The 12,474-nt window shown below is 44.3% G+C and overlaps 1 protein-coding gene across 1 annotated transcript in view; it reads right to left on the bottom strand.

Moving 5' to 3' along the window:
- Positions 1-216: 216 nt before the first annotated feature.
- LOC124616766 (basic salivary proline-rich protein 1-like) overlaps positions 217-12,474 on the bottom strand; it is a 270,539-nt gene continuing 258,281 nt past the window's right edge. The window contains exon 5 of the mRNA XM_047145152.1: positions 217-681. Coding sequence (XP_047001108.1) covers positions 551-681 — 131 coding nt within the window. The 3' untranslated portion in view covers positions 217-550. The remainder of the gene's footprint in view (positions 682-12,474) is intronic.

Here is a 12,474-nt window from a genome sequence, read left to right as displayed (position 1 = left end):
CCGTTTCTGTTGCGTAATATTCAAACATGAGAATAATTTGTAGCTTAATTATGAGTACTAGAGCTCATAATGAGTCATTGATGTTTTTGTGATAAATAAGAATAAATCCCCTCGCTTGGCAGACCACTCATCTTGCAGGCCTGACTGCTTGATGCCACAGTATGAGCAAGGCATGTGGGTGCCTCTCAAAAAGAAGTGTCTTCATGTAGGTATAGATGAGCGATAGCCATTTAGTTACGGCGTCATTTGAGCTTTACAAACAACTTCCATTATTGCATTGATTCAGTAAGTCCATTTTGAGGTTGTAAATAATAAGTCATAAGCCTTCACAAAAAATATATTATTCTCATTTAGCGTGGAGTACTAGGAGGAATAGAGGAACTTAATAACTTATATTCAAATTTCTAAATAAATATCAGGTCTCTTTTTTTATATTCGAAGAGTCACACGGAAGCCACGTGAGAACACAAGGTCATAGTTTGTAGTGTTGCAGCCGCGCGGACAAGAAAAACTGAGGCGCCGCTGCTGAGGCAGAGTTTCGCAGGCGGGGTCAGACGTGGACCGCCGCTCCGCCTTGCTGCTGAGGACCGCTCGTGCTGGTGACGTCACCTCTGGCCACGGGCGTCGCGCTGGCGTCCCCTGACGCCACCGAGTAGCGGGGTGGTGGTTCGTCTGGAAAAACTGCGCACATCCAGAAGCATTAAATGGGGACCCAAGCGCAGGCGGACGCGGCAGTTCATTGTCTTCCTTACTCAAACATTACTCACCCTTCCAGGGATAAAATACGAATAGGAAAAAGGGTAAACTGCCCTATTAAATTCGAGCACTGGAAGACCTAGGGAGAACCAAGGACCCTGGGGTAAACGACAGTCACTCAAAGTTATTGATATAACTGGGAAAGGATACCATGGTAAAACTGCACTGCCAGAAAAAGGTACACCCTTCTAGAGATTTCCAGTTTACTCTAGATTTATTGGTGCAACACTGCAAATGCAGTATATGAAATGATTACATTTACAGATCAGTAGCACAAGCGCTTCTGAGGTGTAGTGCCGCGGAATAGTAAGGAGTTGGAAACGTAGAATATTGTCAAAGTTTCGTTGCCTATGCCGAGAGACAGAGGCAGTAGGTTAGCCAAGATGTAGGAGGATTGCACATAGATCGGAATGTGTCGTCACGCAGGGGCAATGGCCTGGTTACACACAACAGGCGAGAGAGAATTGCTTAGCACGCGGTTTTGTGTTAGATCGAGACTTTCGTAGAGTGCAAGACAGAGGTATAGCGTCAGCTGTACCGCATTTCACAACTTCACGTTAAGTCTGCCGTAACAACACGTAACTCTGTCGCAAGAACACCTAAGGGGCGAGTACGACAGATGAATCAGCAGTATAAGTGGAACGAATGCGGTCATTACAAACGGCCATGACGTCAGGACGTCGCTCGTGCTTCCTTTAAATACGCCAGCTTTGATAGCAACAAGGCACTCGCAGTTAGATTTACAGTTAGATGTGTACTGGGTCGCTGCATAGCGCTCAGCTCGGTGATCGACATGTTAATCTTTATTAAGGAGATGTTGCAGTAAGGGCGGCCCATCCAGCAGCAGACGTGAGGGGACAGTACCAGTTCTGGTCCTCTCTGCTGCCACTGTCAGTCATCAACCCAGGATTAGCAGACATCGCGGCAGACTCGCTTGCCGCCAATGCTGACCACATCAGTGAGCCGTCGTCGAGATCGTGCGGGACCTACGCCCTATGCAACCGGTTGAGCTGGCGACGCTGGGGGATTGCAGCCCATTCCGCCCGTCCACGACGGCCGAGCCACCAGGAGGAGCAGGGAAGAAGATGAGGTGGGATAGGGTACACTCCGCACTACAAGATCGCCTCTCGTGCCGACAGCGCCGGGACTCCAACCCGGAGCCTCCTGCGCACAGTGGCTTGCTGTCCACAGCCGAGCTGGCCGGCCAGCCTGGCGCCACCAGCCACGTGCGGCCAAAGTACGAAGTAAGGACATTCCTTTGCTACGTCACAGCACGCGGCGCTGCGCTAGCAAGACTGTGTGGCCCGGAGGTGGTGTCATCGCTACGAGTCAGCGAGGACTTGGGAAGGTCGTTGATATCACCAAGCCACATTGTACTCGGCAGGAATAAAGGTGTTATGAATTAATAATGTTTCTTTGGCGTTTGTGACGCGTCCACAGTCATTTACTAGCATCCTGACAACTGGAGAGGTCACTGCTCGGCCTCCAGTCCAGGTCACTGCTCGGCCATCCAGTCCACCGTAGGCGACCGGGACCACCGGGGCGCCTACAGAGGTACCAGGCATCGACCCATGTTGAAACACCCATATTAGTACGCCGTGTAGCCTCTGTGGGCAGCAATGAAGGCACTGAATCTGGCATCCAGTCGATCGTAAAAATGGCGAATACTGCCCTCGGATATGTTATGCCTCACTTGCTCGACCTGTTCACATAGCTCTGTAAGAGATGTCGGTTGACAAGTCGCACAAATCACGTCTCGTCCCATTATATCCCACACTGGAGACAAGTATGGAGATCGTGCTGGACAGGGAAGTTGCTGCCGCCCATCTTATAGAGCACATTGAGCTTCATGGTCAGTACGTGGGTGTGCATTATCTCGTTGGAACAACACATTACCTTCCTATTGCAATAATGGCGAAAGAACGGGTCTAATGCTATTCTACATGCAGAGAGCGCTAGTTAGCATCTCATGAAGAAATACCAAACGTGAACGAGAGTTGTAGTGTATCGGATACTGCCCAGGGTGAAGCCATTGTGTCTTGGACGATTGCACTTTGTGAGACAGTGCTCGCTCACCAGGTCTACGCCGTACACACAGTCGACCATCACTTGCCTGCAGGCAGAATCTTCTCTCATTGCTGAAGACCAAAGTGCGCGGTCCCATCTTCCAAGTGATCCTCTGATGGCACCAGTCAAGCTGTGTACGTCAGTACTGTGGTGTGAGTGGAAGACTGGCTAGAGATGTGCATGCCAGTACTCCCACTGCTAATTACCAGTTCGCAACAGGTCGTGTCGACACGTCTGGACTCAAAAGCGCTCCTATCTGCACTGTGGTAGCTGTACGATCTTCCGCTGCTGTCCTTACAATAGGACGACCCTGGAGAGCGTATGTGCTGCGTGAACATGCAGAGAGTCGTTTACAGATGTAAGAATAATCACGTGACCACTGATAGCAGCATCATTCCACAAATGACACACGGAGTACGTCCAATTTGTGTGTCAGCTCTCCCAAAGGATCATCTCGTCACTTGGAAGGCCAAAATTTGACCCCTTTCACACTCATTCATTTGTTTGAAAGAATCAGAACTGCGTCTCCGTGGCATGTCTACTCGTTTCAGTGTATGCACCACACTGAGCCCTCTGGCTGAAGAATGTTCCCTATTAACCAGTTGACACAGTTGACGCTCTGATTGCTATGCCACTGCACTGTCTGTTGATGGACGACCCTGAAACAGTGACAATACATCTAATACCCCACAGGAGGCACACGCCGTCATCGGGTGAAAATCCCCGTCCTCTTTTCAGGTGTGCTGTTTTATTTTCTGGCAGTGTATTCCACGTAGTACGAAACATATATTAGAGAGTCAAAATATACTCAGACTTCAAGAAGAAGATGAACCAGATCCCAAGAATACAGTAACAATAACAACAGAGATGTACAATATATTCAGACTAAATAATAATAATAATAATAATAATGAAATGAAATGATCGTACGGCATTGTAGAGACGGACGTAATAATAATAATAATGAATACAAATTATACTGGAACAGAACCATTATAACAGATAAAACAACACCACATAACAAACCTGACATCATACTTACCAATAAAAAGAAGAAATTAACACAACTAATCGAAATATCCATACCCAATACAACAAATATACAGAAGGTAACAGAAAAAAAATTGAAAAATACGTCCAACTGGCTGAGGAAGTCAAGGACATGTGGCATCAGGATAAAGTTGACATTATACAAATTATACTATCAACTACAGGAGTCATACCACACAATATCCACCAGTACATCAACGCAATACAGCTACATCCAAACGTATATATACAACTACAGAAATCTGCAATTAGTGATACATGTTCAATTACCCGAAAGTTCCTAAATGCAATGTAACATATACCGTACAGTTAAACGGAAGTCACGCTTGATCAAGGTCCGCGTCACCTTCCATTTTTAACCGGACATGACGTCTGAGAAAGGAAAGAATAACAATAATAATATAACAACAAAAGGAAAAAGAAACACACACACAGGAAAAAGAAACATATACACACACACACACACACACACACACACACACACACACACACACACACAAAGAATACTAAACTACATACAAACACTACAACATAAACAAAACACGAACAATAAACACAGAGCGACAGTTGTCATATAGTTAACAAAGTAAATCAAAACGCAGTAATTAGTGAAAGTGACGTGTTAAGACGAAATGTGTTTGTAAAGCTCCGAAAATTGAACATCGTGGGCAAGCAAACCATCTAAGCACAACTCTATTACTGCAAATATGCATTAATAACATCACAAATCCTAAGAAGAAACAAATACTACTTTAGTATGATGAAACTCGTGCTACAAAAGTCGTTTCTCACGAAACAACAAAAGAATAACAAAAATATCTAATGTGCTAACAAATGCGTAATTGTTATTGTGTATGCATATATTATATACAAAATTAAACTACATTAAAGGGCACTGAAGATGCTTCACAAACAGAAAGGAGCGAAATGCGCGTGGCAAAATAAAAACAGCCTTTCACTTAGTTGCATTAGACGAAACGCATCCCAAGAATTCAGTAATTCGAGTTTCAAAGAAGGCAGGTGCTGACAGTTGTAAATATTATGGAACCCATAAGCTCAATGAGTCATAACTTCAAAATTGAGAGACTGGTTATTGGGGTGTGGCGATGTGTGGAAGTGAAATGTGGACAATAATCAGTTGATACAAGATGAGGATGGAAGCTTTCGCAATGTGGGGCTACAGAAGAATGTCAATGATTTGATGACTGATGAAGAGTACTGAATCTATCTGGACACAGCATAATGAAACGAAATGTTTACTTGATAGGAAACATCAAGTCAATTCGAGTGCGGCATTCGCAGCGTTCTGTCCCGGCGCGGTTTCAGCTGAGGAACTGTTTAGTCTATACTTTGTTTCCTCCCTTTCTCTTCCTCTCTCTTGCAGGTGCTTTTTATAATAATTTCTCTCGTCCCATTTGTTCACACGGTCCAGCTTCATTTCTGCGGTTTAATCCATAAGTATCGCTTTGTGCGAAATTTCCCAAATTTTAAAGAAATCCTGGGATAGGGCTTTGAACGTGGGATGACCACTATAATGTATGTATTCTGTCCCGCAGACACTTTTCATTACTGTAGTGTGGTCTTAGCGTTAGTGCTCACGGTCTCTTTCTCCTCTTTATTCATATCTTCATCTGATGATGTAATTTAAATTACGAAACTAGTCTACACCTACATCTATACTCCGCGAGCCACCTTACGGTGTGTGGCGGAGGGTACTTTAATAAAGGATTAACAGGATTAATAACAGGTGCAGCGGTTTTTATCCAACATGCAAAACATGTGGATGCCCGTCCAATAAACTGTTATGTTGTTTTATCATCTTTCTACACCTCATCACCAGTAATGACGGATGACGCTAACTACTTTTGCATTTCGCACAGTAGTAGGGCCGTCTTTTCTTTAAATATTCTGTACCATTTTCCGCCCATTACAAAATTCGTAGCATTTCCTCCACACACACACGGCGGCGGAAGCTCCAACGGCCACATTTCAAAATTCTTCTTATTCTAAAAACACGCCTCGTAGGTTTAAATACATAAAATTTTTGAACAGTTATTCCATGAAATGGCTACGAAGTCTTTCGCGACATATTTCTTGGATAAAAGTCTCTCGGTGTACATGCCGTGTCAATTCAGGATAAAACTCCAAGCTTTCCACCACTACCTCCATGGTCGTCGACAGGGCTAAAACTGTCTGTCGTAAACTGGCGAGGCTCCCACTTTTATATGCAAATACGGCTTCTGATTGGCTGGAATACGTCATAGCAACAGCGATGTGGCGCGTAGTTCCTATCCCGCGTTGCTTGCAGCGCCGTCCCTTGAATCAGGAGGTAAAGTGCGGGAAGATTTCCTCTGCGATTTTTCTTTATCCAGTACACTCTTTCAGGTGTTGCTAAGTACACAACCGTTGTCTCTGTTAAAGTTATTATCGTTAAGTCAAATTTCGACTGCTTCATTCCATGAAATGGTTTTCGAATCTTTTTAGACTCATCTGCAGATGGTGTACAGGAGGTTGAATAGCAATTTCAGATCATGATGTTGGGCTCTGACTCTGTGACAAGAAGATGGTGAGTCGTGCGTAGCTCGTGTTCCCGCCATCATGTATTTTACACCCTGTTTTTAACGTATCTCCATTGCACTACGTTAAGTTGAATTACTACTGTCAATGAGTTGCTGCTTTGCCTGACAGTGATCGGCGCTAGCAGCGGGTATCGATATACGCCCTCTCGTAGTACCTTTGCTCAACTGTTATTATTTCCAGGTCGTTGTCTGTCCTAAGGGGAGTTCGGGTCACGAGTGCGGGCTGTCAGTCAGTTGGAACGCGTCTGGAGCGCAGTCCGCAGCTGCCAGTTGGGGAGTTGCAATGCCGCTGTAGTGCAGTCGGGGTGGAGCTATGAGTTCTGCGTCAACATGGCTCGCCCGACCATTGCCGCCACGCATCACTTGAGCCGAGCCACTGTCTTGGTGGATCGTCGGTCGGTCGTCCTACTGGACGACGCGTTTTCGCTCGCCGATCGTTCAAGAGTCGGCTGTCTGTGTGTGTGCATCGACACCCGATTTGTCTTCGTGTGTGCTTAGTTACTGTTGGGTATCGATCAGGTCTTCGTGCAAGTGTTTGTCAGGTTGTGTGTGTAGTTGCCGATATTTCCACTGACGACTATTTTAGATGTTATGGGCATTCTGAGAGGAGTCGGTCGGTTGCTGCGGACCAGGGAAGTTATCTCTGTGCGGTGCAGTAGGCTGGGTCCGTTGGCGGTCCCTGCGCAGTGTCGGAGCGTGTGTGGAGCTGTCCGATCGCTACGAGCTTCGTGGTTCACCGACGCAGGACGTCAAAGTTGAGCAGCGGTTTCAAGTACCCAAGCCACGTCCATTCATGTTGCGTGGTTCGTTTCGGTGGTTCGCTGTCGGGGAGGTTTTCCTGTGAGCAACACAGTGTTTATATTGCTGAAATTTAGCAGCCATGCGGTGGAATTAACTACACTATTGGCCATTAAAATTGCTACACCAAGAAGAAATGCAGATGATAAACAGGTATTCATTGGACAAATATATTATACTAGAACTGAAATGTGATTACATTTTCACGCAATTTGGGTGCATAGATCCTGTGAAATCAGTACCCAGAACAACCACCTCTGGCCGTAATAACGGCCTTGATACGCCTGTGCATTGAGTCAAACTGAGCTTGGATGGCGTGTACAGGTACAGCTGCCCATGCAGCTTCAACACGATGCCACAGTTCATCGAGAGTAGCGACTGGCGTATTGTGACGAGCCAGTTGGTCGGCCACCATTGACCAGACGTTTTCAGTTGGTGAGAGATCTGCAGAATGTGCTGGCCAGGGCAAGAGTCGAACATTTTCTGTATCCAGAAACGCCCATACAGAACCTGCGACATGCGTTCGTGCATTATTCTGCCGAAATGTAGGGTTTCGCAGGGATCTAATGAAGGGTAGAGCGACGGGTAGTAGCACATCTGAAATGTAACGTCCACTGTTCAAAGCGCCGTCAATGCGAACAAGAGGTGACCGAGACGTGTAACCAATAGCATCCCATACGATCACGCCGGGTGATACGCCAGTATGGCGATGACGAATACACGCTTCCAATGTGCGTTCACCACGATGTCCCCAAACATGGATGCTACCATCATGATGCTCTAAACAGCACCTGGATTCATCTGAAAAAATGACTTTTTGCCATTCGTGCACCCAGGTTGGTCGCTGAGTACACCATCGCAGGCGCTCCTGTGTGTGATGCAGCGTCAAGGTTAACCGCAGCCATGGTCTCCGAGCTGATAGTCTATGCTGCTGCAAACGTCGTCGAACTGTTCGCGTAGATGGTTGTTGTCTTGCAAACGTCCCCATCTGTTGAGTCACAGATCGAGACGTGGCTGCACGATCCGTTTCAGCCATGCCGATAACATGCCTGTGATCTCGACTGCTAGTGATACGAGGCCTTTGGGATCCAGCACGGCGTTCCGTATTACCCTCCTGACCCCACCGATTCCATATTCTGCTAACAGTCATTGGATTCGACCAACGCGAGCAGCAATGTTGCGATACGATAAACCGCAATCGCGATAGGCTACAATCCGACCTTTATCAACGTCGGAAACGTGATGGTACGCATTTCTCCTCCTTACACGAGGCATCACAACAATGTTTCACCATGCAACGCCGGTCAACTGCTGTTTCTGTATTAGAAATCGGCTGGAAACTTTTCTCATGTCAGCACGTTGTAGGTGTCGCCACCGGCGCCAACCTTGTGCGAATGCTCTGAAAAGCTAATCATTTGCATATCACCGCATCTTTTTCCTGTCGGTTAAATTTCGCGTCTGTAGCACGTCATGTTCGTAGTGTAGCAATTTTAATGGCCGGTACTGTATATTGGTTGACTACAATTCAAGTGCACCAGCAGAATTTTCTGCCTTGTGGCCGTCAGTGTTCCAGTTACCTGCCCTGACCACTAATGTAATATCAGGCAGTGTCCTTTCCTTATCTGTTGTCGCTGTCCAGCACAGTGTGTAGTTTTGACAGCTTATTACATATACATATTTGATTGTGGATAATCACGCCCATAACATTTTGTGTTTGAATTCTCATGTACCGATTGGTGGCAAACAAGTCGTTTGTCGGTCGGTCCGTGGCTGTCCCTTGGTTGGCTTCCGACGGATCAAGTGTAATTGGGCTCACCACGTGTCTCACCTAAGTGAACGAGGTCAGACCAACCCCCTGGAGGCTTGTGAGTGCTGTCTTTCTCACCAGTATTTAAATGTCTGTTTCTAATCTATCATAGCCAATGATAAAAGAAAAATTCTTTGTTTTACTCTGTTTTATGTAAGTAAGTTTGAATTCCGGCAAGTGGATATTTGCTGAAAGGTTATTGCCGTTGTGTTGTCTTTTCTTTTAATCCGGTTTCAGCTACTTAAAATTTATGGCTTATGGTTATATTTTTTAAAAAATTTTGGAACTTTATTCTAAAAATTACCTTTCAAGCTTAAACATTGGGCCTTTGAAAGGTTATGGTAATTTATTTCAAAATTTTGAAAATTTTATTGTGACCTTTCAACCACTTGTATTGCATCTTGTTTATGTTTGTGTGTTCAATCTTGCCTTGAGGCTTCTAGCCTAGCTGTGATTTTTATTTTATTTGTAACTGCAACTGCCTGTTTTCAGTCACTTGAAATTTACCATGTTGATTTTTAAGATTTCTTGTTTGGAGGCCTTCAGCCGTGAAAGATTTCGAGTTTGGAATTCGTAAGTGTATCGGCTATGTGCCGCTTTGGTTGTAGATGTGTTATTAAATTACAATAAATTACAATTTTAAGGTGAAACTGACCCCAACCTTATTTGGCCCTTTCCACAATCCTAATAACTTGTGCCCAGCGGGTTTAGCAGGCGTATCAGATGGAACATGCTTTAATATGTCGTCATGAGTTTGTTTATATGAAGATTTGGATCCAAAGTTTAGTTTTGTACTTAATGCGACAGTATGGGCGGCTTCTGTAGTTAATATCCATCTTTCTGCTTGCATCGTGACGGACAGCTGGTATTACATCACTCACTTTTACGGAATGTGTATTCACATACACTGGAATAACGAAACTTTTCCAGAATCGAATGCGTGCTATCCAACTGTTACTTGTTGGAAAGATCTTCACACAAAGATATGACGTAGGCCTACTTCACTCAGAGATATTACTTATTTCTCTTTACAAATATTAGAGTCCATGTATGGACAAATACTTTAATCAGAACTGGCGTTAACATGAATGCCCAAAATAAAAGAAATAAATAAATTACTGCAAGAACAATTCCAAATGATCTGGCGTGTTATTTCTATTCTTATGTTATCATATAAGACAGTCACTTTATGAGCAAGTACTTTACTCGTGACTAGCATTAACATGAATGCCCTGGAATATCCATACAGCCGGCAGATGTGGCCGAGGGGTTCTAGGCGCTTCAGTCTGCGACTGCTATGGTCGCAGGTTCGAATCCTGCCTCGGGCATGGATGTGTGTCATGTCCTTACGTTAGTTTGGATTAAGTAGTTCTAAGTTCTAGGGGACTGATGACCTCAGAAGTTAAGTCCCATAGTGCTCAGAGCCATTTGAATATCCAAACCTATTCTGTAAAAGAGAGTGACGTGTTACCAGCTGTCCATCACAATGTAAGCAAACAGATGCGTATTAACAACGAAAGCCGCACATACTGTCGGAGTAAGTACAAAACTAAACTCCTGAGCCAAATTGATATACAAAAAAATACTCATGGCGGTGTATTAAAGCACGTTTCATCTTCTTGTCACAGAGCCACCATTATACTCTGAAATAGCTATATAACATCCTGTTCACCATCTGAAGATAAGCTTGAAAAGGTTATGAGCCCGAAAAAGTTCCTAAACCGGTTCATGGAAAAAATTGTTGTTGCTGTGGTCTTCAGTCCTGAGACTGGTTTGGTGCAGCTCTCCGTGCTACTCTATCCTGTGCAAGCTTCTTCATCTCCCAGTACTTACTGCAACCTATATCCTTCTGAATCTGCTTAGTGTATTCGTCTCTTGGTCTCCCTCTACGATTTTTACACTCCACGCTGCCCTCCAATGCTAAATTTGTGACCCCTTGATGCCTCAGAACAGGTCCTACCAACCGGTCCCTCCTTCTTGTCAAGTTGTGCCACAAACTCCTCTTCTCCCCAATTCTGTTCAATACCTCCTCATTAGTTATGTGATTTACCCATCTAATCTTCAGCATTCTTCTGTAGCACTACATTTCGAAAGCTTCTATTGTCCAAACTATTCATCGTCCATGTTTCACTTCCATACATGGCTACACTCCATACAAATACTTTCAGAAAAAGACTTCCTGACAATTAAATCTATACTCGATGTTAACAAATTTCTCTTCTACAGTAACGCTTTCCTTTCCATTGCCAGTCTACATTTTATATCCTCTCTACTTCGACCATCATCAGTTATTTTGCTCCCCAAATACCAAACTCCTTTACTACTTTAAGTGTCTCATTTCCTAATCTAATTCCTTCAGCCTCACCCGACTTAATTCGACTACATTCCATTATCCTCGTTTTGCTTTTGTTGATGTTTATCTTAATACTCCTTTTTAAGACACTGTCCATTCCGTTCAACTGCTGTTGCAAGTCCTGTGCTGTCTCTGACAGAATTACAATGTCATCGGCGAACCTCAAAGTTTTTATTTATTCTCCATGAATTTTAATACCTACTCCAAATTTTTCTTTTGCTTCCTTTACTGCTTGCTCAATATACAGACTGAATAACGTCGGGGAGAAGCTACAACCCTGACTCACTCCCTTCCCAACCACTGCTTCCCTTTCATGCCCCTTGACTCTTGTAACTTCCGTCTGGTTTCTGTACAAATTGTAAATAGCCTTTCGCTCCCTGTATTTCACTGCTGCCACCTTCAGAAACTGAAAGAGAGTATTCCAGTCAACATCGACAAAAGCTTTCTCTAAGTCTACAAATGCTAGAAACGTAAGTTTGACTTTCCTTAATCTATTTTCTAAGATGAGTCGTAAAGTCAGTATTGCCTCACGTGTTCCAACATTTGTACGGAATCCAAACTGATCTTCTGCGAGGTCGGCTTCTACCAGTCTTTCCATTCGTCTGTAAAGAATTCGCGTTAGTATTTTACAGCAGTGACTTATTAAACTGGTAGTTAGGTAATTTTCACATCTGTCAGCACCTGCCATCTTTGGGATTGGAATTGTTATGTTATTCTTGAAGTCTGAGGGTATTTCGCCTTCTGATACGTCTTGCTCACCAGATGGTAGGGTTTTGTCAGGACTGGCTCTCCCAAGGCCGTCAGTAGTTCTAATGGAATGTTATCTATTCCCGGGACCTGGTTTCGACTGAGGTCTTTTAGTGCTCTATCAAACTCTTCACGCAGTATCGTATCTCCCATTTCATCTTCATCTAAATCCTCTTCCATTTCCATAATATTGTCCACAAATACATCGCCCTTGTATAGACCCTCTATATACTCCTTCCACCTTTCTGCTTTCCCTTCTTTGCTTAGAACTGGGTTTCCATCTGAGCTCTTGATATTCTTACAAGTGGCTCTCTTTT

The sequence above is a fragment of the Schistocerca americana genome, chromosome 5, assembly GCF_021461395.2.
Source record: "Schistocerca americana isolate TAMUIC-IGC-003095 chromosome 5, iqSchAmer2.1, whole genome shotgun sequence".
Taxonomy (NCBI): domain Eukaryota; kingdom Metazoa; phylum Arthropoda; class Insecta; order Orthoptera; family Acrididae; genus Schistocerca; species Schistocerca americana.
This window is presented reverse-complemented; position numbering and strand designations above follow the sequence as displayed.